The 26,670-nt window shown below is 38.1% G+C and overlaps 2 protein-coding genes and 2 non-coding genes across 4 annotated transcripts; 2 read left to right on the top strand and 2 right to left on the bottom strand.

Annotated features, from left to right (window-relative positions):
* Positions 1-10,824: 10,824 nt before the first annotated feature.
* Positions 10,825-11,489, bottom strand: LOC126696356 (uncharacterized). The gene is made up of 2 exons (XM_050393113.1): positions 11,397-11,489; positions 10,825-11,277 (listed from the first exon to the last, which is right to left on the bottom strand). The coding sequence occupies exons 1-2, from the start codon at positions 11,487-11,489 to the stop codon at positions 10,825-10,827; spliced, it is 546 nt and encodes a 181-aa protein (XP_050249070.1).
* Positions 11,490-16,735: 5,246 nt separating this feature from the next.
* Positions 16,736-20,383, top strand: LOC126695699 (probable serine/threonine-protein kinase PBL7). Its single transcript, XM_050392531.1, has 6 exons — positions 16,736-17,152; positions 17,780-18,018; positions 18,263-18,398; positions 19,148-19,406; positions 19,590-19,722; positions 19,836-20,383. Exons 1-6 carry the CDS (start codon positions 16,996-16,998, stop codon positions 20,109-20,111), a joined length of 1,200 nt encoding a protein of 399 aa, XP_050248488.1. The 5' UTR covers positions 16,736-16,995; the 3' UTR covers positions 20,112-20,383.
* An 840-nt stretch (positions 20,384-21,223) lies between these two features.
* Positions 21,224-21,294, bottom strand: TRNAG-GCC (transfer RNA glycine (anticodon GCC)). Its single transcript has one exon. It is a non-coding gene; the product is annotated as a tRNA-Gly (tRNA).
* A 380-nt stretch (positions 21,295-21,674) lies between these two features.
* On the top strand, positions 21,675-21,745 carry TRNAG-GCC (transfer RNA glycine (anticodon GCC)). The gene has a single exon. It is a non-coding gene; the product is annotated as a tRNA-Gly (tRNA).
* The last annotated feature ends 4,925 nt before the right edge of the window (positions 21,746-26,670 follow it).

Consider the following 26,670-nt stretch of genomic DNA (forward strand, 5'->3'; position numbering starts at 1 on the left):
GGTCTCATACATTATACACCTCCCTTTGAATGATCCTGACCCTCCACTTGTTAGTTGTCCAAGCCACTACTTGAGTGCTTGTCCCATCGAACACCCTTACAGGTCCTCTATAAGCTGAAGTGGCTAAGGCAGCATTGTTCAGGAGTCTTCTCCACATAAATGCGGCCAGAGGGTTAGCTGCAAAGAGTTCAATGTAGTGGTAACAGCTTTTCCTTAGATATTTCTCAATTTCCATCTTGTCCTATACGTTCACAGTACATATCATTATCAACAAAACTTCTTGGAACGTCACTCTGGATAATAGAACTCTCCTCCTGACCCCTTCTTTGCTTAGCTGAGGAGATACTCCTCCTTGGCCTACCTCTCCTAGCCTTTACAGTCATAGTTTACTTGTGAAGTTCAAAGTCTTACTCCCTCTTCATTGTTGATTTGTTCTCGGATCATTGTGCCTCCTCGGACAATGCCTAAGGCCCAATATATACTTGGGCCTACATCCCCACAATAGCCCCTAAAAACTCCAATTTTCTCTTCCTATCCGAGGAGAAAAGTGGGGTTTTGATGTTTTGAAAAGTAAAACCCTCATGTTCCTTTGATTTCCACACGTGAGAATGTCGTTTCGCGCATCCCATAACTGTTCTTGACGCTTCGGAGCCCGCGACGTCTCATTAAATGCTCCAGGCAGCGCTATGTTCCCCGTGTTCAACGGTGAGATGTGGATCCTACGGCTAGCATTTCTCCTTGAATTTTGAGCGGGATAACTCCCACCCAATTTTGCCTCCTATATAAGGCGCCTGGGGGGAGTTATTTCCCCTCATTTTACAAACTCTCAAGCTTTCCAGAAGTTCGTAATTCTCAAACCTCAGAAGCTTCCCAAGCTTCTAAAATCTCCAAGTCTTTTTCTTCAAAAAGTTTAAACCTTTAAGAAGTATTAGAAGCAACACACGTGCTCATTCTCGTAAGTTTCTTCTTTTTTAGGATCTTTTCTCCTCGGCCAGTCTTCTCAGCCTTCCCTTCTTTATTTCCTTTCCTTGAAAACTTCGCCCGTTTCCTATTAGCTTAACTAAATGGGTAGATTCAAGCATCTTGTAGATTCTCCCGTCGGTATGGAGGGTTTCAAGGCTAAGTACTACATTCCGTAACGGGTAGCCCTGTGGTATTGTGCTCCAGACCGGATAGTCACAGATAGGAGAGAAGGGGAGGTCGTCATTCCTATGATCGCTTTCATAGAAGGAGGAATGATGCTTCCCATAGGTAGGGTGACTCGAGATTACCTACGTTACCATAGGTTGTGTCCTCTCCAATGCGCACCTAACCTATTTAGAGTCTTGGGTAGTGTCGATGCTCTTAACGAGCAAATGGGTTTGGCACTCACCTGGCACGATGTCGTCCATATGTACGAGTGACACTCACTTGCCGACTCGGGGTATTACTTCAAGTCTAGGTCCTCTATTGTTAGGCTTATATTGTGTCTTCCCAAGTCCAACAAGGGCCTGAAGGACGACTACCTAATTGCCTCTAGGGACACAATGGTCTTCACTGCCCAACTTGGGAGGGAGAGCCAGGTGGATACCCTAGGGTTAGGTGCCATGAAACAGGATTTAGTTCTTTCAGCTTTGCTATTCTTCCTTTTTGCATTTCGTTTCCCTTTGATGATAAATTTTATCAGTCTAACCATGCTTTTACTCCTCGGCCGTTTTTGCAGATAAGCAGCACGTAGCACCTCGCCTTAGTTTGGTCAACGTCGTGGGCCTCAACAAAATCCTAAGGTTCGAGGTGTTCATAAGTGAAGACGGGCAGTTGAGAGCAGTCCACCTCATCCTTGATTTTGAGTCGCTATCAGACGCTTTCCAGGACCTTGGCAACGCCATCAAGGTAGGTGACCCTCGGCTATAGAGGATAGATGTCTCGATTCCAGGTTTTCTGGCCCGAAGAGACCTTCCACCCGTTAAGTTGCCCCTCCACGATTCTTTCCCCGAAGCAGCAGCCCCAAGGGAAGAGATTGCTTCCTCGTGCTTATCACTCAAGTGGGAAATTGATCAATCCGACTCGAGGAAGAAGAAGAGGTGTGAGAGGAGCCTGTTGAGATCCCAGATTCCGAGGGTGAGCTCGACAGAGCCTCAGTAGCTCGCTCCCCCCAATTGATAATCGCTGAGATTGATAGCAGTTCCGAGGAGGAAGACCCGATGTCTTTGAATCCATGAAAAAGGTTTAAGGGATCTCATGGCTGGACGGAACAAGGGGTCGTCGTCCAAGGAGATCCCCGAATCCCAGGATCCTACCAATCTCCCTCCTCCCCCTTCTCCTCCCACAACCGCGCTCGACCTGCTTCCCATTCCTAACATAAAGAAGAAGAGAAAGGAGCAAGAATTAGAGGAAGGGGCGATGGTCCCTCAGAAGGGGGCCAAGCAGCAAAAGATTGCTAAGGAAAAACGAGCCTCCTTTGTGGAAAGTAGGAAGGACCCAAGTGGGGCCGAGGCGCGCCGACAATAGCACACTTGGGCTCCTCGGTTAGAGTTGGATGGCGCTGCCATCCCATGGGTGTTGATACCCCATTTTGCAACCCGCATTTAACCTCAATATGCATCTTTATTTTGCTCACTAGATCATTAATCTCATTTCACCAAAATGATCTTGATGTTGTAACAATGAAATCGACTGGTCATAGGCCCTAATCAGACCATCAGATTGAAAGTTATCATCAAATCAAGTTCTAATGGCTGAGATGCACTATCACAAATTGAGTCCGACTGTATGTGATTATAAACAATTGATTTCAATCGGTTATAAGTATAATCAATTTGAGAATGATGATGTGTCATAATTTGATTGGTTAGGACTACATTTTATGGTAGGGTTGTACACACCTAATTAACTAGATAGTTAAATATTAATTATTCAATGAGTAATTTGTGCAATTATCTTTTAATTAGGGTAAACTTGTAACCAATTAAATCTGAAATGGGAGTGATTGGAGCCATTTAATGTTAATTGGGAGCTAATTTGGGACATATTAATGTTAATTGTGCTGAAATCATTTTCTAACAAATGACTTCTGCTCACCATTTCATCGATATCTCTCAGAATATTTTAAATCTGTGAATGAGGTTAATTGTCCTAGAAACTAGACATCTGGGGCTTCAATTTGAGCACAAGAATGAGACAATTCCGATCAGAGTTGAGTCAGATATGATTATTCAAAATTGGCTCTACAAGCTGTTACAACAGCTACGAGAAAACCAAATTTTGGCTTGCTCCTCACTCCCACTAATCTTTCCATTTAATGCACCAGATTTTTCCCAAGGCTAAAATGAGGTCTAGGTTCATGATTCTTTGTCAACCTTCATTAAATGACCTTCCATATATATTTCCTCCACCACTACTATATAAACTCCTCGTCTCCTTCATTTCAAAAGACAAAAAAAAAAAAAAAAAACCCCTCTCTTCCCCTCTCTTGAGTTTTAGTGAAATTGAGTAGTCTTGTCATATCTTGGTCTTCCTGAGACTTAAGGTATTGAGTGAGACTCACTCTTCCTCTCCTAACTCTTCTTTTCCTCCATCCTTAAGACCTCTACCAAGAGTTTCCTTCTTCACCATATGGATCTTGCATGAAGGTATAATCATTTTCCCTAACTTGTATTTTGTATTGCCATGATGAGAATTTAGGATTAAAGTATGATAGTAACTATTTAAATTCTCTTGAATATGTTTAAATGTTCTTATGTTTTCTTCATATGTTCTTGGTTATTTATCACATGTTCATGCATAACACTAACTTCGATCTTAAATCCACATCAAAAAACATGAAAAAGATGTTTGTTTAATAATTCTTAAATTTAGGATATCACCATCCACACACACATTCACTAGAGTTTATTTTTCAATCCAAATGCAATGCTTAATAAATTGAATTAGGGTTTATTACATGCACACACATTAAATTCAACATGCAAATCAATTGATAACATATTGAATGATGTGATATGAATGTTGGCCACCATAGTCTAGAAGATCGGTTTCACCGGGTAAAGTGGGTGTCTAACACCTTCCCACTTTGTAACATAGCCTCCGAATTTAGATTAAGGGTTAGTAGAGCAAATGCTTATCCATGTAATTTTCGATTTCTAGATTATAACTAGGAAACAAAGCCATGTACTTTATCTTAGATTGTATCTAGGACCAAAACCATGTAATTTCCTATGATCAATGTAAATTTAATTGAAAATTAATAAAATGAAGAATTTTTTAATTTTGGTTTTCTTATTTATCCCAATAATTAAATAAGTGGCGACTCTATTGTAAAACCCTTAATTTAAAGAGAAAAATATAACTAGCCGAACCTCCATTTTGAGAGGCAATAACACGACTCCACCCATTTACGTGGATTTGGCCTAACATCCTATAAAAAAGGGCCGGGGGCGCGGTCTCTCACAATGGGACGCCTTTGTCTGGGAGTTCTAGAGGGGACATTCAGTCTATATTGCCAAAGCCTTGGAGCAGCCCCTCCTCCTGCCCAAAGATATGGAGGCTTTAAGACGTATGAGGCGGCCAGACCTCTTCATGTCCTTGAAGAGGGATCTTGCCATGGTAAGTTCACAATCAAATCTTTTAGATAAATGCTAAATTGCCCTTTTCAATCTCTTTTCTCCCTTTTTTTTTTAATTTTTTTTAATTTTTTTTATAACGTGGGATTCCTTTATTGTCTTTGTGCAGGTTACCCAACAGGTTTTTGTGGCCGATGAGTGGGCTAAGGATGCCCGTAATGAGGCTAGGGCTGAGGCCCACTCCCGCGTTGAGGCTAAGAAGTCCTTGGGAGCCCTGAAGCAAGAGCAACTGGAGTTGGCTGCCAAGTTGACTGCTGAGGAGAAGGCAAGAAGGAGCGCTAAGGCTGAGCTAAAGAGCGCCTAGGACTAGGTTGAAGACCAACACAAAAAGCTCTACCTCATTGAGATAAAGCTGGCTACACAGAGGTAGCTGGTCCTGGACCTTAGTGGAGAAGGCCAAAGCGGCCGCTTGGGCAACCGAGGAAGCTGCTGAGGCCACGAGGCAAGCATTTTATAAGCTTGGGGTAGAAGAAACCGAGATCTGGCTAGCTAAGGAGCTGGCTGAGGTATGCAGGGATTACTGCAAAGAGACCTAGAAAGAGGCTCTTAACCTTGCAGGGGTCCTTGTTGCCTCAGAGTGGAGTTAGCCTGGAAAGGTATACTATCATTCTGATATCTGTGAAGCCCCAGCTGTCCTCCCATCTCCCTCTACCCCTGCCCTAAAGTCCTCTGAGCAGCCCCTGACTGTTCAGGCCATACTTCCCCTCTCTGGGGCCTCCAAAGGATCCAACCAAGCTGGTGATCAAGGCCAAGGAGCCGAGGTGGCCAAGGACAAAGGTAAGGGCAAGAAGGTCAAGCCCTCCTTAGAGGCTAAAGATGCTAGCAAAGTCAAGGATATCGCTGAGGCCAAGGACGCTGCAGTTAAAGCGAAAGAAGCTGAGGCAAGATCCAAGGAGGCTAATCCTAAGGCCATAGATGCTCCTACCCCTCAACCAAGCAAGAAAGAAGACCCTTCTCCTCCTACCAAGGCCTAGATCCTTAGGATTTTATTTCCTTTCTATTATTTTTCTTTTCTTTTTGCAGTTTTTGTTTCGTATTGTCTTTTTTGTAATGGCAATTTGTCATTGTATACAATGTACTTTCTTTTTACTCAATGAAATGACTTTACTTTTACTACATGAATCTTTCTTTCCCCTGCACAATTTATCCTTTGATTGGTGTAGTTGTTGTGTTGCCTTTTGATAAGGCTTAGGGTTGATGATGCTGCTTGCTAATTCAGATAAACTAAAAACATATAAATAGTAAAGAAAATGATCATAAATTCGTACTGAGAACCATGCCTTTAACAGGTAGGGCTAAATCACATGGAGATGGACAAAACCGTTAGTAGAAAAAGTTCCAAGGGAACAAGCATAGTACTTATGTAAATAATCAAGGATATTAGTCAACTCAAAGTAGGAGGTCCGAGGGACCAGACATAACAAAGGTTCCGTTTAACACTTGGTAAAATGGTCTGAAGTATTAATTTACTCAAAGTATGTGGTCTAAGAGACCAAGCATGATTAAGGTTCTATTTAATATTTAGTAAAATGGACTGAAGTATTAATTTACCCAAAGTATGTTGTCTGAGAGACTAGGCATGACTAAGATTCTGTTTAATACTTAGTAAAATAGACTAAAGTATTAATTTACCCAAAGTATGTGGTCCGAGAGACTAGACATGACTAAGGTTCTGTTTAATACTTAGTAAAATGGACTGAGGTATTAATTTACCCAAAGTATATGGTCCGAGAGATCAGACATGATTAAGGTTCTGTTTAATACTTAGTAAAATGGTGTGAAGTATTAATTTACTCAAAGTATGTAATCTGAGAGACCAGGCATAACTAAGGTTTTGTTTAATACTTAGTGAAATGGTCTGAAGTATTAATTTACTCAAAATATGTGGTTCAAGAGACCAGGCATGACTAAGGTTCTGTTTTATACTTAAAAAGATAACTTAAGTATCAATTTACCCAAGGTATGTGGTTTGGGGGACCAGGCATAACCAAGATTCTGTTTGATACTCAAACAAATAGTAGAACACATGACATGCGATATCATAAACCCAAACGTGGTAAACAAAGTTTTCATTAATATTAATACCTTCTCAGGTTGTTTACATTCTAGGGGTGTGGTACAACCTTTTCTTCTAGATCTTCAAAATGATATGCACCTATTCCGGTCACGTATGTGATACGATATGGCCCTTCCTAGTCTGGCCCCAACTTTCCCCATGTTGGGTTCTTTGTAGTACCCAAAACCTTTCTTAACACTAAGTCTCCAGGTGCCAGCGGCCTTAGCTTCACGTTGGCATCATACCCTTACTTGAGCTTATGTTGATAATAGGCCAATTGGATACTGACATTTTCTCTTCGTTTTTCAATTAAGTCTAAGCTCTTCTCCAATAGCCTTTCATTGATGCTCGGAATGAAAGAACTCATTCTCAGTGTGGGGAATCCAGTCTCCAAATAAATAATAGCCTTGACTCCATATGTTATTGAAAAGGATGTCTCTCTTGTTGATTTGCAAGGTGTGGTCTGATATGTCCAAAGGACGTGTGGCAGTTCTTCCACCCATTTTCCCTTCGCGCCATCCAACCTCCTCTTGAGTCCACCCACTATGACCTTATTTACAGTCTCGGTCTATCCATTCCCCTGTGGGTAAGTTAGGGTGGAATACCTATTCGTAATTCCCAAGTCACCACAATACCTCCTGAAGACCTTGCTATCAAACTGAAGTCCATTGTCCGAGATGAGTGTATGAGGGATCCCAAACCGAGTGATAATGTTCTTCTAAACAAATCTCTTGGCATTTACATCTCTGATATTTGCCAATAGTTCAGCTTCAACCTACTTGGTGAAGTAATCCATGCCGACTAGTAAATATCTCTTGTTTCTTGTTGCCTTAGGGAAATGTCTAATAATATCCAAGCCTCATTGAGCAAAGGGCCAAGGGCTGGATAGAGGATTAAGGACTTCTTCTGGTTGATGGATGTTTGGGGCAAATCTTTGGCACTGGTCACAGTTCCTTACATATTCTTGTGCTTCCTTCTGCATGTTCAGCCACCAGTATCCTTGTGTGAAGGCTCTGTAAGATAAGGATTTACCTCCTGTGTGGCTTCCACAAATCCCTTCATGTAACTCCTCCAAAAGTAGTTCTGATGCCTCAGGGTGTATGCACAGCAAGTATGGCCTAGAGAAAGAGCGTTTGTACAACTTTTGGTCCTCAGATAGCCAAAACCGAAGAGCCTTCCTTCGCACCTTGTCAGCTTCTGACTTATCCTCGGGCAAGATATCCTCCTTAAGGAATAGCACTATAGGGTCCATCCAGCTAGGCCTCACCCTGATCTGATGGACGTGGACCATATCCCTCTTCCCCTCAGTAGGTTTGCATAAGTCTTCAACAAGGATAACCCGAGGTAAACCATGTGCCGAGGAGGTTGCAAGAGTGGCTATGTAGTCAACATGTGTGTTTCCGTTCCTAAGGATATGCAGCAAATTGAAAGACTCAAACCCTAACTGCAAGCGCCTAAATTGGTTCAAATATTCTTGCATTCTCACGGCCCTAGCCTTTAACTCCCCCATCACGTGGCCCACAACCAATCTTGAATCCGAGAATATTTCTACTGCCTTTCCGCCCATTTTTTGAACCATGGTTATCCCTGCCAATAGAGCCTCATTGTTTGTGGTTGAGAAGCCCAGTCTTAAGGATTTCTCAATAGTAACATTCTTAGGAGATACTAGAACTAGCCCCAACCCTTTTGATTTGCTGCGCTATCAACTTATACCTTCCAAGATAAAGGCTCCCGTGAGGAGACCATGTCAACTAATTTTTCATCCATGTCTTGCTTCTTCACCTCTTCTTCCGTTGGGGATTCAGCGAACTTGGCCACCAAATCTGTGAGGACTTGACCCTTGACGGAGGTCCGTGGCATGTACTTTATGTCAAAAGCCCCTAGGATTGTACCCCATTTGGAAATCCTCCCTGTGAAGTCAACACTCCGAAGTAGTGATCGAAGTGGAAGTTGGGTTAAAACAAAAATTGTGTAGGATTGGAAGTAGTGGGGGAGTTTACGTGTAACATGTACTACTGCTAAAATAGCATTTTCTAATGGTAGATAACGAACCTCTGCCTCATGTAATGACTTGCTCACGTAGTAAACTGGCCTCTGCACACCATTATCAACTCAGATCAGCACCAAACTTACGACATGAGATGCCACAACAATGTAGGTAAACAAGATCTTGTCCACCTCGGGCCTGAACATGACAAGTGGCCAAGATAGGTACTCCTTAAGCTGCTGAAAGGCCATGGCATACTCTTCAGTCCACTCAAATCCTTTCCACTTATTTAGCAACTGGAAGAAGGATCTACATCAGTCTGTTGACCGAGAGATAAACTGATTCAGGGCAATAGTTATCCCTGTTAGCTTCTAGACCTCTTTGGGATTTCGAGGTGGTTGTAGACTGTTAATTGTCTTAACCTGATCAAGATTAACCTCAATTCCACGGTGAGTGACCATATAGCCTAGAAACTTGTCTGATCCCACACCAAAAGAGCACTTGGAAGCATTAGGCGCAGCTTGTGTTTTCTCAATATTTCAAAAATATCCCTAAGGTCTCCCACATGCTAGGACACCGCCTTACTCTTTACGACCATATCGTCTATGTAGACTTCAATGTTCTTGCCCAATCATGACTCAAACATTCTAGTCATCATCCTCTGATAGGTGGATCTTGCATTCTTTAAATCAAAAGGCATTACCTTATAGTGGTAATTTCCAGTTGGGGTGACAAAAGCGGTCTTCTCCTTATCACCCAAGACCAGTGGTATTTGATGGTACCTTGAAAGGTGTCCAAAAAGCTCATCCGAGGATGGCCTACAATTGCATCTACTAGCTGGTCTATTCGAGGCATAGGGAACAGATCCTTTGGATATGCCTTATTTAAATCGGTGAAGTCCACACACACGCACCACTTCCCATTCTTCTTTCTCATTACTACTGTATTGGCCAACCACTCAAGGTAAAACACCTCCTTGATAGCCCCGTCCTGCTTAAGCTTCATTATCTCATCTTTGACAACATCAGAGTGGTCCTTAAATGAGTGCCAAGGTGATTAATTTTTGGAGGTGACAGATGGATTGACGTTCAAATGGTGACAGATGAAGCTCGGATCCACCCCAGGGGTTTCGTAAGCACTCCATGCAAACACATCAAGCTTCCTTCTAAGAAACTCTATCAGCTCTTCCTTCTCTTGAGGAGACAGCCGAGCCCCGACCTGAAAAAATTTCTCCGGATCATCACCTATAGTAATTTTCTATAAATCCTCACATTTTGCCCCCTTGGCTATCTTTTCCATGGGCAACACCGGAGTCTTTGACTGCTATAAGTTTCTTTCAATAGAGGTTGAAGTTTCTACTCCTGGCTAATGTGTTATTGCAACGATCAAGCACTGCCTTGCCATAAATTTGCTCCCAATTAGCTCTTCAATTCAGTCCCCAGACGGGTATTTTACTTTCAAATGCAGAGTAGAGGAAATGGCCTCTAGGGCGTGAAGCCAAGGCCTTGCCACAATGGCCGTGTAAGGGGAATAGGCATCCACCATAATGAAATTTACCTCCACCACCTCTGATCCTACTTGTACGAGCAATTGAATCTGACCTTTAGGAATAACAACTTTCCCGTCGAAGCTTACCAGAGGCAAATCATAAGCTGTCAAGTCCTCAGGCTTCAAACCTAGTCTGTTGTACAAATTGGGGTACATAATCTCTGCCCCACTGCCTTGATCCATTATCACCCTTTTAACATCATATCCCCCTATTCTAAGGGTGACCACCAAGGCATTATTATGCGGCTGTATAGTTCCCACCTTGTCCTCCTCAAAGAAACTCATCAATGGCCGGTTCTCCACTCTAGCCCTCTTTGTCTCAGGTTTTGAGTCCTCAGCAGGTAGCCGGGCTATAGACATCACCCTGAAGGGGTGAGAGCCAGTTCTCTCTGTAGCCGCAAAGATGACATTAATTGTGCCCAAAGGGGGCCTTAAAGAGGTGTTCCCCTGGGACCTCGACCCTGCTTGGTCCCCTTGCCTATTAGGCCGATACAGAAACTATTGTAGCCTTCCATCTCTGACCAATTGCTCTAAATGGTTCTACAGTCCTCGGTGGTGTGCCCTCGTTCTTGGTGGTACTGGCAATGAAGACTTTAGTTGCATCTCATGAGATCCCCTCCTATTTTGTTTGGTCATTTGAAGTATGACTCATTTTTGATTTTTTCTAAAACTTGATACACTGGTTCTCGGAATACCGTGTTAGCCATTTGAGGAGCCGTAGGCCCAGGTTGCCCAGCAAAATTCCTTTGGGGTCTGTTATTACTGTAGCGGTTCGATCTGAAATCCCTCTTCTCCTGAGGGATAACCTTACCCTTTCCCTTGCCTTGCTGCTGGTCCTCCTCGACTTGCTTATACTTATCAATCTGGTCTACGAGCTGGCGTACACTGGTAGCGGGTTTCCCTGTTAGAGACTTGCTCAAGCCATGCTCGGTAGGTAGGCCGACCTTGAAAGTTCTGATGGCTACATCGTCAAAGTTATCATCTATCTCATTGAACATTTCCCAGTATCTGTTGAGTACATTTTCAGGGTCTCCCTTTCTCTTATGGACAAAGACAACAAGGAATCTAAGGGCCGAGGAACCCTGCTGCACATTATAAAGTGAGATCTAATTGCCTGAGTGAGTTCCTTAAAGGAATCAATGGAGCTTGCTTTTAAGCCATCAAACCAACTTATGGCCACGAGTCCTAAACTGGGGGGAAACACCTTGCACATCAAGGTCTCATTCTTGGAGTGCACAGTCATTTTCTGGTTAAAGTGGCTCACATGCTTCACAGGGTCTGTTCGACCGTTGTCCATGGTGAACATGGGCTGAGTGAACCGCCGAGGGAGCCTCCCTCCTTCAATTCTGCGTGTGAAGGGTGACTTGGAAATTTGGTTGAGAGCTCTACTCATTGTATCATTTCTTAAGCCTTTGGAGGATGAATTTCTGTTTCTGCGCTCATGATGGACATCCTCATCATATGAGAAGGACTCATTAAGAGGAGTCCTTGATTTGCATTTGTAACTACGATCCTCTTCACCGTCAATGGAGGAGTCAGAATTGGAGGGAGTTTACTTTTGTCGTTCGTGGCGCAACTTTCTCTTTAAATGATCAATTTCCAGTTGCAGGGCCCTGGTATCTTCCTCATGAGAGAGGTGGCTCCCATTTCGGGATTGGCTCTTGCCAGTATGGGTGGTATGCACACTAACCTCCCGGTCCCTTTTTCGCTCAAGGTTGACAAAATGGTCTTCACGTTGGGACCCCATAGATTCTACCTGGTGTGGACTTGAACCTACCATAGTTAAACGTTAGACCCACTATAACACCAAAATTCCCACAGACGGCGCTAATTGTATGGATCAGATTTGAGTCCTTAGCCCAAAGGAGGGATGGACTTTGGCCCAAGAGGCCCAATACAATGAATTTGTAGAGAGTGGGTTGGAAAAACTCGGTTTTAATGAATCAGATAACAAGTAAAATAGGTTTGATGACAAGAAAATGAAAATAGACAAGTTCAAACTAAAGAAAATTGTCTTCGGCTCAGTCCAAGGAGATCAGCTCTTATATGTTGATTCTCAAATGTGATTACAAGTGCAGTTCTTGATTGCTACAGTGTTTTTCTCTAAATTTCCCCACCTCCTCCTCATTAGGGGTCTCATACATTATATACCTCCCTTTGAATGATTCTGGCCCTCCACTTGTCAGTGGTTCAAGCCACTACTTGAGTGCTTGCCTTATCGGACACCCTCACAAGTCCTCTGTGAGTTGGGGTGGCCAAGACAGCACTGTTCAGGGGTCTTCTCCACATAAATGCGGCCAAAGGTTCCTATATATATATATATACACATACACAAGAACGCATAAATAATAGAGGAGGGAAAAGTGGGGTTTGAAGTTTGAGCCACAAATATAGATTAATACAAAAAAAAAATATCAATATCATTGAACTATTACTTGTAAATCATCGAGAAAAGGAATTTAGGTTTGAAATAAATATAGGGACACCAATCTCATAATACACTGGACTATTTCCATTAAGAAATTTGTGTTGGTTCTATTGTTGGGAAGTAATAGTGTTGGGAAGTTTGAGCTCTCAAATATAAATTTATATGACCTAAATCTTACCAGAAAGATCCCTCTTAGTAATTTGCAACAGTATCAACAATACTATGTCATACTCATTTATTGCTCGTGAACCACCAAATTTAATAAAAGTAACAGACAAATTTAATACCTTTTGGATTATATTTTAACAACATTCAAAATGAAGCCAACCCAAGTTCAATTTAAAAGAGTAGTAAATTATGGGAACTATAGGACCGATAGCCATAGGTTTGTTTGTTTAAATAATTGGCCCCCTCTATTTCATCGAGGGTTTCAACTTTTCAAAGGAAAAGAGAAGGGAAGCCAGGGAATCAGAAGATTGTTAAAGAGCAGAGTCCAACTATATTAATATTGGTTACCTTTCATAATGCATTTTGCTATAAATTGTGTACTATTGGTTCATTGGGTACACCGTACACGTTATCATCATCACTGAAGGTTTGATTCAATTTATTGATACTATCAATTATAGACTATAGTACAGTGTTTTGGCCCCATTTGGGGAGAGAAACATATATAGATTTCAATTTTCCAATGTTTATAGGCAGGAAAAATTGACACAAGTTGGTGAAATCCCAGCCATCTGTTAATTGTTAAATGGGTGGCATAATATCCCTCCGACCAGTATAGTTGGGTTCCACTGTGAGTGCAATTGGGTCCCATGGTTAATCAAGATGGATCTCAGTATGGTGCAGCAACAAAATTATGGCCATAACATTTTTAGTAATGTAAGACTGAAAGTTTTGTGACATGAGTCATGTCATGTTTTACCCATGAAAATGAACGTATCCAAATTCTAATAAACAAGTTATAAAGTTATATGGCCCTAATTTTGGATACATTCATTTTCATGTTGTTAATGAATGGATCCATTCATTTTCAAGTCTAATATAATTATAATATATATTGTTAAAATTTTCTTGTTGCCTATAAAAAAGATTTTCTATAATATATTCTTAAATGTAACTTTAGATATATACTTAAGAATATATTACTTTTTCATAAAAAATAATAATATACATTTTTTTTTACATATGTAATAAACAAATGCCTTAATATATACTTGTTTTAATAAAATTTGCAATATTCTCTGCATTTCACATTATATATATATATATATATATATTTTGGAGAAGAATATTTTTATTTATTTTACCTTCATTTGCTGAAAGTGAAGTAGAAATACTGCTAACAAAAAAGCTGGTGTTATGGCTTATGTGCATATTTGGTTGGCTTATTTTTTAAATATAGTAAGCAAAACTAACGAAAATTATAAACACATTCTATAATGCGTTTCTCATGTTTTTTTTTTTTTTTTTTTTTTTTTTGGTGTGTGGCGATAATGAAGAGAAATTATTTACCACGACAATGAGTTACAATAATAGAAATATATATACGTCTTTAGTGGTATTCAGTAATTACAATGATTTTTTTATAAATTTTTTTGAGAAGGAAGTAATTGCAACGATTTTAGCACACCACGGCAGTGTCTTTTTCCATTAGTGTTTTTTTTTTTTTTTTTGTTAGTTATGTGGGGCTTGGATGGATTTGCTGATGTTGCACTATGGGTCCTAACGTGGTTTCGGCCATGGTGTAACACTTGGGGAAACTAAGGTTTGTTTGGATTGCGATTGAATGGCTCTAAGGGGATGGGTCATTTCCAGTGGGTTATCGGTTGGTAACGACCATTTTTTTTTTTTTTTTTTTTTTTTTTTGTGCTTTGAATTATGGGCTGTTATTGTTAGGGTATGGCAGATTTTAGCTTAGGAGTTCGGAATCAGTTGTTGCATTTTGGCTAGGGTTTGGTTTTGAGCATGAAGGTTGTCTGTTTTGGTGGCGCAAAGAGATTTTTGGTTTATAGTTGATGATAAATAAAGTAACAACCGTTGACCATTTTTCAATGGCAGATAAATACAACATTTAAGAGTATCAATAACTCTTCAACAATTGATAGAAGATAACGGATAAATGACAATTGATAAAGTCATCAATGACTATTAACTACCTTGAGTGTTACAGTTAAGCTAAGCCCTTAATGACTAACTAGGGCAAAAGACTATATATACAAGTCTCCAAGTATAAATGTACCTCAAAAAAAAAATATGTCTCCAAGTATAAAAGGAGGTACAAAAACTAGTCTATCACTTATTCAGTATACATTACATTCTACTTTCTAGTGTCTAATCTTATAATTGGAGGGTTTTTGGCTGGCACCACTCCAATGTCATTACTCTCAAGCTTTTACTCTATTGTAGGTTTTATTTGGTCTTCCAAACAGTATTGATGAGGAATTCAATTGACGACCTTCAGCATTATCGGTTGGGATTGTCAAATTCAAAATACATGGATTGAAGTTTAATTTGATGAAAAAACATGAGAGAGAGAGAGAGGAAAATTAAGGATTTATTCCCCCACACCCCAAAAAAATCACATATTTTATCTTTTTCTTTAAAATTGAGGAAGGAAGATGTTAATTTTTGCTAATGTGGGTCTTTTTTGTTGTTTCTTTTAAGTTGCTAAATTGTCTTATTTTTTATGCTAATTGAGTTTTTGTTGTTGTAATTAAGTGATAGATAACATTCTATTTGTCATGTTAATATTTTTTAGCCAATATAAGGTGTTTGAATTTGATAATAAAAAGTAGCTTAGGGTGTTTTAATTTGATAATAAAAAGTAATTATCATGAAACGAATATTATAATTTGAAATGGTTTATTAAAAAAAAAAAAACTGAATCAACTAGGTGACGGTAAGGGTAAAGATAACGAAAGGATAATGATGAAAAACATTTTAAAAGAGTAGGGATTAAAACGAAACAAAAATTTTGTATCTGACTATTACAAAATTATCCCTAAACATTGAGGACCAGCAACATATTTAAGTTTGTTTTTTTATCCTCGGTGTATGTTTATACTTTTAAATAGTTTTGAGCCAAAAAGAGAAAATCCAAATAAATATTATGTTTTGTATTTTTGCAAACTTTTTGACAAGGACTAGTTTTGTCTTATTAATCAATGAAAAATAGTAGCATGTTAATACTTTTTCCCCCGGTTTCGTCCAATCAAAGCTGACGAATCTGCCGTCCTCTCAGGAGTTCTGCATTCCAATGCCCTTTTCTTTTACTTTTCCATCAATTGCTCCTGCTTCTCCATAATGTGGCCCACCGAATAACATTTTCGAACAAAGTTTAGATGAGAAGCTGTTAATGGTAAAAAATATGGTAACCCACGAGAAACTGTAATAGCTTTTATTCTTATTATTTATGTTTTGTTGTGAAAATATTGCTGAATAAATCACCGTATTTTTGTATAAACTAATGTAAATGCTGATTGCATAGAATAATAACAACAAAAGATAATCAAAAGGCTTTAAATTGAACTGATTTTGGGTCTGTTTGAGATCTGTTTATTTTGTTGAAATTAAAAAATTTTTGTTGAAAGGTAAAAGTTAGCTAAAATAGTACAGTAAAACTTATGAATAGTACTAAAAAATATAATGAGAAATAATAATAAAAATAAGCTAAATAGTAAAATAAGCTAGTTTTTTAAGTTAGTGCCAAACACACCCCTCATAAATTTAAAACTTAAATTAATAAAATACAAAACCTAGGCTAAAAGAGCTCAGACATGGTATAAAATATAAAATTAGTTTTCTAAAGAATAAAAGAGAATTAGTATACGTTTGGATTTTAGATTATCTCCCTATAAATGCTTTTTTTTTTTTAATTAGCGTCTCTTGCACTCTTCATGGAAGATGAACAGTATATTTAGGTAAATAAATAGTAGATTCTCAAAAAAAAAAAAGTAAATAAATATTAACCTACACGTTAACAGTAATTTTATTTTTATTATTATTATTTTTATCATTTTCAATTTTCAATTTTCAAATTTCAGACAAATAAACGGTATGTTATCTAAATGCTCTTAAAGAGCAGTAGCAAAAATACTCCAAAGAATAGGCACTCCACTGCAAAACTCCAGTCCCAAGGAGTCCCCCCTGGCCAGTGGCCACTACACTACACTATTCTCCCCGCCTTAAAACAAAAGAATCAGAGAGGGAGCGACACTTTCCAAGCTTCAAAGAAATCTGCTTTCACTGATTTCTTCACCGACGACTGGCCCTTGTATTGTATAGTTGTATTTTGGGGTCTTTTAATGGTGTAAACAAGGAAGTAACTGAGAGAGGCTTTTTTTTTTTTTTTTTTGTGTGTGTGGGGGAAATGGAGGTAGAGGAAGATGAATACAGAAGGAAAGAGCGTATAGCGCTGTTGATAATAGTGGTAGTGGCTTCAGTGGCCGTGGCCGCTTTGCTTGTTGCCTTCAGCTACTATTGCTACATTCGCAACAGGGTCTCCAAGCGTCGAAGCAACCTTCAAAGTTAGCTTCTTTCTCACTTTTATTCATACCCTTTTCTCCATTTGTTCTCTCTCTTTTTGTAGCTGGGACTGAGAGGGACACCGACACACACACACACACACACACACAAAGAGTATTTTTTTTGGGAACATGTTCATACATTTTCTCTGTATCCAAACAGAAAGTTGAGTTTTTTATTTCAGGATGTTTTTGGGTTCATTTACTGCTTTCTATTTCCTTTCTCTTTACTCTACGTTTTGTTGCTTAGAAAATGTACCCCAAGATTTGGTTAAATTAGTATATAAAGTTCCTTCCTTTTCTATGTATGACTTTTCTTGCATTTGAAGACACCCAAATGGCCAACATTTGTTTTCATGTTGTTTTGATCAGGGGAAATTGTGTTTTTGATTACTGAGAAAACTTGTGGGAAATTATTTTTTGTTTGTCTACTGATAAAACTGAAAAAGAGAAAACTTTTTTTTTTTTTAAAGAATCCCAATTTAAGTAGCTTTCTCTAGTCTAAAAAATGATGAAGAGCCTGAGTTCAATCATTTAATTTCTATATATATTTTTTCCTTTTCTACTTTTTATGAACAACCCAATGGTGCATTACTTAATAACTTGTGGTTGACTAAATTCTGTTTGAAGGAGCTGATAATGAGGACAAAGGGGGCTTTCAAAACCTGCAAGTAGCGGCTGAGAAGGGACTTCAGGTGTTCACTTTCAAGCAGCTACATTCGGCAACAGGTGGTTTCAGCAAGTCTAATGTGGTTGGCCATGGTGGGTTCGGGTTAGTCTATCGTGGGGTGCTCAATGATGGCAGGAAAGTTGCTGTTAAGTTTATGGATCAGGCAGGAAAGCAAGGAGAAGAGGAGTTTAAAGTGGAGGTTTGATGTTTTTGTTATACATTTTGTTCTCTTTTAAGCTATGTTTGGTTCCTGAAGTAACAAAGGGAATAGGGAATTGGATGTGAAAGATTTACATTTCTGCTAGTTTTTTCCCATTTAAGTTTTTAGTTTTATTCGTTTAAACTATCAACAACTAATTCGAGAATGATATGAATTCCTTTCGCTTTTAAATTTGGGGGTTGCGTTGAGTTGATTTTTATTGGTTCATTGTATGTTACCATAGGTGGAATTGCTAAGTCGGCTGCGTTCTCCTTATCTGTTGGCATTGATTGGGTATTGCTCAGATAATAATCATAAATTGCTTGTGTATGAGTTCATGGCAAATGGTGGTCTACAGGTGCATTTGTATCCTGCCAGCAGTAAGTAGTAATTTCTTTTAACATCTTGATGCTTTTCTACATTACAGAATAAATGAAGCATTTTTTTTTCTCAATTTTCATGACTTGAGGCATTTAAATGTATTGAGGCTTGTCAGGAACTGGTGAAGACTTGATCATATATGTGCTGTATCCCAAACAAATTAGTCACGGTTGAAAAAAATAAGCAAAACAAGAACAAAGAATGAAAGGGGACTGGACTATTCTATTTATATTGTGTTTGATACGGGTCTTGATCTCAACTAGTTAAATTCTTCTATTCCTCCAGGACCAGGCTAGATTTCTATTTCAACCAGCTAATCAATTTTATTGAATTGTATGACATGAACTAAGTATTAGAAAAGTTAGAACAGGTTGCAAGTTAAACCAAAACGTGGAAAGTCTGGCATTTTGCATCTGTCTGTTTGTCATGTACAATATGCTATTATGTTTTATTGCTACTTAAGTTCTTTTAGATGGTATGTGTCAAACTTGTTTGATCAATTAATGGAGGTTTGCCTCAACACCAAGTAAATGAGAAGATAATTGAAATTTTCTTATTAAGACCTCTATTCAGCATGAAAGATTTTAGATGAATAATATGATTATGATGTAGTTGCACTGCCTTGCCGTGCATACCTGTGGTTATGCTGCTGCCAGTGGTCATTACAATTTTTCATGCTTAATGCTAGAGTATGTGTTAATCTTGGTGGTTTCGCTGTTGGATTTTACTCATCAAGTCACATGTGCAGGTGATAATCCAATCTCCTTAAAATTGGACTGGGAAACTCGATTGGGAATAGCTCTTGAAGCTGCAAAGGGTTTAGAATATCTACACGAACATGTCAGTCCCCCAGTGATTCACAGAGATTTTAAGAGCAGCAACATCCTATTAGACATAAATTTTCATGCTAAAGTTTCTGATTTTGGATTGGCCAAGCTTGGATCTGAAAAGGTGGGTGGACATGTTTCCACCAGAGTGTTAGGCACCCAAGGATATGTTGCCCCTGAGTAAGAACCACCAGTAATCTCCTAGCTGCAATGATATATTAACACATGGATTTTTCTTTCCATACTATTATTCTTTGTATTATTATATGTATCTAATTTCCCTTTCACTTTCAAGTATTGACATCATATATAAAAACTGTAATCTGTTTTAAGTTTTAATTTTGGGTTTGATTTATTATGCAGGTATGCCTTAACAGGGCATCTGACAACAAAATCAGATGTCTATAGTTATGGGGTTGTGCTTTTGGAATTGCTCACTGGCAGAGTTCCTGTTGATATGAAGAGACCTTCTGGGGAAGGTGTTCTAGTATCTTGGGTGGGTTTCTACTCTCTTCTTTAGTTAATTCAATAAAATGATGCTTCATAACATAATATGAAAGTCTTTTTAGATGATTGGCCTTTCATCCCTTTCTTCTTTCTTTTGCAAAGGCTTTGCCACGGTTGACGGATAGAGATAAGGTTGTAGAGATTATGGATCCTGCTCTGGAGGGTCAGTACTCAATGAAAGAGGTTATTCAGGTAGCAGCAATTGCTGCAATGTGTGTGCAGCCAGAGGCAGATTACAGACCTCTGATGGCAGATGTTGTGCAATCACTGGTTCCACTGGTGAAGACTCACAGGTCAACTTCAAAGGTAGGCAGCTGCTCTAGTTTCCAAGTCACTAAGTCGCCCACAGCACATGAATTTGGTAAAGCAAGTGTGTGAAACTAACTAGAGTGAGGTATAAATTAGGTCCATGTTCTTCCTTAGCCGACTCCCATTTTTGTGTGCCTTGTAATCCCTGGCTGTTAGAGAAAAACTTTGTTGTGATGAAATCTGTAGTGTAGTGAGATAGTTATCCTGTTTTGAACTAATAAGCTGCACCTATTTAAGATTCTACTCTAAAAATAGTGGTTAAATTAAATGATTTCTATTGAAAAGATGGGTCGAAGTGTTCTTGAAGCTCAAGGACAAGGATTGATTCATTTTTATGGTCATTGACTGGGTAATTCCGCTGAGATATTCAATTACACATTGTAATTCTGCCATTTAACTCAAAATCTGATGCTTTGCATGTTTAGCTTGAAAGGCTTATGCTTGCCTTTCTGCCATGTAACTAACATTCTTAATTTTGTAGCATCAATCCAAGTTGGGAGTAAATAGCATTTTCTACTCCACTCTTGAGTGACTATAAGGAAAGTGAAGTCCATGAGGAATATTTTTTGTCACTACTGGCTATGATATCTATCATGTCGATCCTTCTGTGACATGACACTGTTGTACACTAAAAATTCTAAATAAACCCCATATAACCATTTAGAGTGTAAGTCCAATTGTTAAGGATGCAGAGTACGAACAGAATGAGTGGCTACATTATATGTGTAAAGGCAAGAAAGATGGTAATATCAATTGAAAGGAACTTCCAATCTTCTAATAGTCTCAATGGATTTACATGTTCCCTTCTCTATCGAGCTAAAGACATAGAATATGCCTACCCATCAATCGAAAGACACTGCCCTCCAAAACCCAGCGTCCTTCTATGGCCAAAACCTGTTCCATACACGAGCATCCATAGCCCAATAAATACCATATCAATCTGGGAACAAAGAGCAAACCATTTTAGAAATGGCTGCTCAAAAAAGATAACCAGGCTTACATGTTAAGAAAAAACTTGGCCCAAACAGAAATATTCTCATCTTACCTGCCCCTTGGAAATGTAGATTGAAGCTGCATATTATCTGATGGGCTTATTTGAAATTACATGTTAAATTTAATTTGTAGTTTACATCCAAAAAAAATAAATAAATAAACAGCTTGATGGAATAACTCTATCAAAATGCACCAGCCGGGAATCGAACCCGGGTCTGTACCGTGGCAGGGTACTATTCTACCACTAGACCACTGGTGCTGATTGTTACAATTTGGTGAGTTCTTTTAATATTACAAATAAACTTACACATTGTTACAATTTGTTATAACCTGACTTACTACTTTTTTTCCTATCAATTACAGTCGGTCATGTTGTGGCAAAAATTGTACAATTTTTTTTTTTTTGTAGAACTAGACTTTTTGCAATTTGACTTGACATATTTTATCGGCATTTAAAAAGTTTCTATTTTTCCCTTTCAAGTAGTCGACTTACTGGCTGCACTAGGCTTGGGTTTGTTCTATCTCTGACACAAAATCTAGGATTGTTCGAGGAAGGCAAAATATAGAAGAAGTGATGGGAAATAATAGAAACTTCTTGCAACGAACAAATATTATTCGTAAGCCCAACTGGACCAACAGGCACCAGTGGTCTAGTGGTAGAATAGTACCCTGCCACGGTACAGACCCGGGTTCGATTCCCGGCTGGTGCATAAATGATTTGTTTTAAGCTAATTTTTCAAACATATCTCATTTTTTCAATACTTCTCAATTTAAGAAACTAGAAAAGTAGACAAACAGGATCTCATATGAGTGGAGGTTGCAAGTTGAGCTCATTGAATTTTTTTTAAATAAAAATTGTTGTAATATATAGAAAGTAAAAGAGTGAACATATACATAGGATGTTGTCAACTTGTCGTAGCAATATAGCATGCAATGGAGGTTGCAGGTTGCAACTTAATTATCACGTGTGTTGTGCTTTATTCAAGTGCATTGGTCATCATTTTTTCCATTCCTCGGAAAGTTGTGAACCACAAGTTGAACAAGTGTTGAGAGCATTCTTGTAATCTTGTGACAAGGTCCTTAGTTTAAGGCATCTAGAGGGCTAGAGCTAGCTAAGGTTCAATGCCATTTTATTTTTTCAAAATTGTTCAGTTTAAGAAAGTAGAAAAGTAGACAAACAGGGTGTTGTCATATCTCATTTACATGGAGGTTGCAATTTGAGGTCAGTGAATTTTGTTTTTTCAAAAACTCTTGTATTATATATAAAAAGTAGAAAAGTGAACAAATAGGGTGTTGTCATAGCATGACATGGAGGTTGCAAGTTGCAACTTAATTATCAAAAGTGTGTTGTGCTCTATTCAAATGCATTGGTCCATCATTTTTACCATTCCTAGGAAAGTTGTGAAGCACAAGTTGAACAAGTGTTGAGAGCATTCTTGTAATCTTGTGACAAGGTCCTTAGTTTAAGGCATCTAGAGGGCTAGAGCTAGCTAAGGTTCAATGCCATTTTATTTTTTCAAAATTGTTCAGTTTAAGAAAGTAGAAAAGTAGACAAACAGGGTGTTGTCATATCTCATTTACATGGAGGTTGCAATTTGAGGTCAGTGAATTTTGTTTTTTCAAAAACTCTTGTATTATATATAAAAAGTAGAAAAGTGAACAAATAGGGTGTTGTCATAGCATGACATGGAGGTTGCAAGTTGCAACTTAATTATCAAAAGTGTGTTGTGCTCTATTCAAATGCATTGGTCCATCATTTTTACCATTCCTAGGAAAGTTGTGAAGCACAAGTTGAACAAGTGTTGAGAGCATTCTTGTAATCTTGTGACAAGGTCCTTAGTTTAAGGCATCTAGAGGGCTAGAGCTAGCTAAGGTTCAATGCCATTTTATTTTTTCAAAATTGTTCAGTTTAAGAAAGTAGAAAAGTAGACAAACAGGGTGTTGTCATATCTCATTTACATGGAGGTTGCAATTTGAGGTCAGTGAATTTTGTTTTTTCAAAAACTCTTGTATTATATATAAAAAGTAGAAAAGTGAACAAATAGGGTGTTGTCATAGCATGACATGGAGGTTGCAAGTTGCAACTTAATTATCAAAAGTGTGTTGTGCTCTATTCAAATGCATTGGTCCATCATTTTTACCATTCCTAGGAAAGTTGTGAAGCACAAGTTGAACAAGTGTTGAGAGCATTCTTGTAATCTTGTGACAAGGTCCTTAGTTTAAGGCATCTAGAGCGCTAGAGCTAGCTAAGGTTCAAAAGTGTGTTGTGCTCTATTCAAATGCATTGGTCCATCATTTTCACCATTCCTGGGAAAGTTGTGAACCAAGTTGAGTGAGTGTTGAGAGCATTCTTGTAATAATCTTGTGGCTAGGTCCTAGACATCTAGAGCTAAGGTTCCTTGGGAGAACGTATAGCTAGTGTGCCTTCCCAGGACTGAGGATGGTTTGTGTATAAAGAGAATGGAGGAATGGAACAAGGCCACAATGTTTAAGAATATATATGTGCAATCTTTGCAGTAAACATAGCTAGTCTATATGGTCTAACAAAACAGTCCATCGAGCTTTAGGCTAACAACAGTTCATAGAAAAGATAGAATTTGGTGGAGTGGTGCACCAGAAGGAAAATAAAATGTAAGGACTAAGAGGTTGGAAACGATTTAGTCTTTTAGATCAAGAGGCATATCTAAAAACTCTTTTATTCTTTGGCCATGCTATTCAAAATTGGTTGAGCACGTATGATAAGCTTTGGACTTTTGAAGATTTTATTACTAGTAGTTGTTTTTACTGCAGAAGATTACAATTTACAGACACCTACTCTTTAATTGCTCTAATTACTCTGAAAATCTCTGGAGAACTTATGTAAGAAATGCAACTTGCCATGCGTGACTAGAGATTGGAGTGATACTACTATTCAATGGATGTTTAAATTAACCTCAATAAAGAACCTCAAACTCATGAATAAAAATTATATGTTTTTAATTGCTAGCTCAGCTGTGTGTTACATATGGAAGGAGAGAAAGCAAAGATTCTGTGCGTTAACTATTGAGTAAGATTTGTGTTACTTAACCACGTCTATCTTTGAACAAGGGGTAAGTTGAACTCATTGAGGAAAGTCAACGAAATCAACAATAATCTCTACTCTCTACTCTCTAGCTCCCAAGATCATGACAATCTCATGTGATATCTTTAATTAGGGTTGAAAATTTTGAACTTTGAATTTTCTTATTTTTATTGCAAGCCTTCGTTAGTTGATAAATGTAGTCAATGCTTTCTCCACCATGCATGGGGCTTATTATATCGTTCTCCCTTTTGAAACCCGAATGGGCTTGTCTGTGGTCAAAGGTCTGCCCAGCAGCCCATGTGCTTTGTTTTGTTATTTCCTTCTTATACAGCTACTTACAAAGAAAAAAAAAATCCATTTAAAATATTTAGTGCCAGAGAACACTTGAAATATTCATGAAATGTAATTGAAATCCATTTTGCATGTTATTGCTGGCTAAAAACTCGTATTATATGATGATTCTTTTGCATTTCTAGAGAATAAAAAAATAAAAGTTTTCATTTAATTTCCACATTAATAAATGTTTGCCTATTGGGATCGAATATTAAATTTTAGAACCAAAAATTTACATATAATATTATAATATATATATTCTAACAACTTTTAAATGTTGCAAACCATTTTAAGATTAATTTATATTCTTTTCATATCACGCCAAATTATTGAAAAGACAATTAAAATGTAATGGCCCATGGCCCCAGCTCTGCCTGGAAGTGGTTGGAAGTTAGAACATGTGAACCATACCAGTTGGAGCTCCTAATTAAGTCCAATCTTCACCGTGGGACCAAATTCATATCCACTAAAAATATAATTTACAAGATTGATAGGTATGTATGATAAACCTCGTTGCCTCTAATGCATATATTAATGGAAGGAAAGACTGATTCTTTGTTTTGTTTTTTCAAGTGCATCCAGGAGGAGGAAAGTGGCATTGCACTTTAGTTTTATCTTGGTGTATGTGTATGACCAACTGGGTCATTTCAAGTGGGACCAAAGCTAAAGGGAAAAGGGAAAACAAGGACTTCCTTCATCGAAGTTCATTATGAGAGATTGTCAAAATTATCATAGTGTCTACTGTCTAGGACTTTCGGCTTCCGGAAGGTTAATAATGCAAGGTTATGATTGAAGCGTTTTTATAATCTCATCATTTTCTTTTCTTCTTTTTTTGGATGATCCCAAAAAAAAGATAAGAAAAATGAACCTTTCTTCTTATGAATACGACATGAAATCTAATAGCATTCCACTTAACTTAAGGGGGGGAAAAGGAAAAGAAAGCTAAAAATATTGTGAAGAGCAAATTACCAAAAAACTTCTACAGGAAAAAACAAACTCAACGGAGTTAAAAAGCAGAGAAAATAATGATGTACTTTAATTAGCATAAGCAATTTAGAACTAGTAATTGTGCAATGGACGCAATACCTTTTTTTTTTTTGTTTGCTAAATGACGACGCATTGCCTTTTTAACCAAGAAATCATTCACACACACATGCCTACAATATCTCTTAAAGAAATGTCTCGTGTTCATTTGGTAATGGAATAATATATTCAAACAACTTTATAAGATAAGAATATGAAAGTTGAAACAAAATAAGATAAGAATAAGTTTCTTCTTTAATATGACTAATTGCCCAATAAAGATTGGAATAAAGATTTTATAGTGGAAGAATCACGTTCAAAATATTGCCTTCACAAATTACATGTTTGAAACCCAATTCTGCTGCTTTTGCTACCGCTAACTTGGCTGCTATAGCTTTTGTTCTTAGGCGATTCTGGTCTAAAATCAACTCAGCACATCTGTAGATTACTTCTATTTTATGATTTCTAGCAACTACTACTATGCATGATCTAGTCTCACTTATGGTCGCATTAAAGCTCACTTTCATAAAAGGGGGATGGGAGGGTTCCAAGGTTGCTCCTACTAGTCTCATTACTTGCATAGTCCTAAGACACTAAATGATTAGTGTATATTTTATTAGTTTTCGTGCTTAAGAACAAAGTATCAATCACTTCCCTTTCATTTTGTCTTATAATGTTGATTCCTTGTCATCCATATCATATCATAACATATTAAAACAAAAACATTTAACAAATTTAACCATTGCAATGCCACGTAACCTTTTTTTTTAAGGGATTGAAGAGGGTCAATTTAGTTTTTTCATATGGTGCCACGTATGCAGAGGTCATGTAAGTTGCAAGTAAAATGCTTTTCCATCCAAGGTAACAATCCAATTGATGGTAGGGTACAAAGTGAAACACATGTTATAGTTTAGGGTCGTAATCATGCATTTTAAAAGTTCAAAAATGATAAATGTAAACGATGGTATAGTTTGGGATGTTAAAGTACAATTATCTCTTGTGACAAAATGAAAAACTCAAAGACAACAATACATGAGAACAAGTTACTACGAGGCTTCCTGTATCCCAAGAAATTCAAAAATTGAACTGAAGTTCTTACAATTGAACATATCCATGTTCCTAAATCCTGAGCTATTCCAGAAGTAACTTACTCACATAACCACAAATAACTCTAACTTCTTGGACTTTTCTATTCTGAATTCAATCGCATGAACTTCT

The sequence above is a fragment of the Quercus robur genome, chromosome 8 (assembly GCF_932294415.1).
Source record: "Quercus robur chromosome 8, dhQueRobu3.1, whole genome shotgun sequence".
NCBI classification, from domain to species: Eukaryota; Viridiplantae; Streptophyta; class Magnoliopsida; order Fagales; family Fagaceae; genus Quercus; species Quercus robur.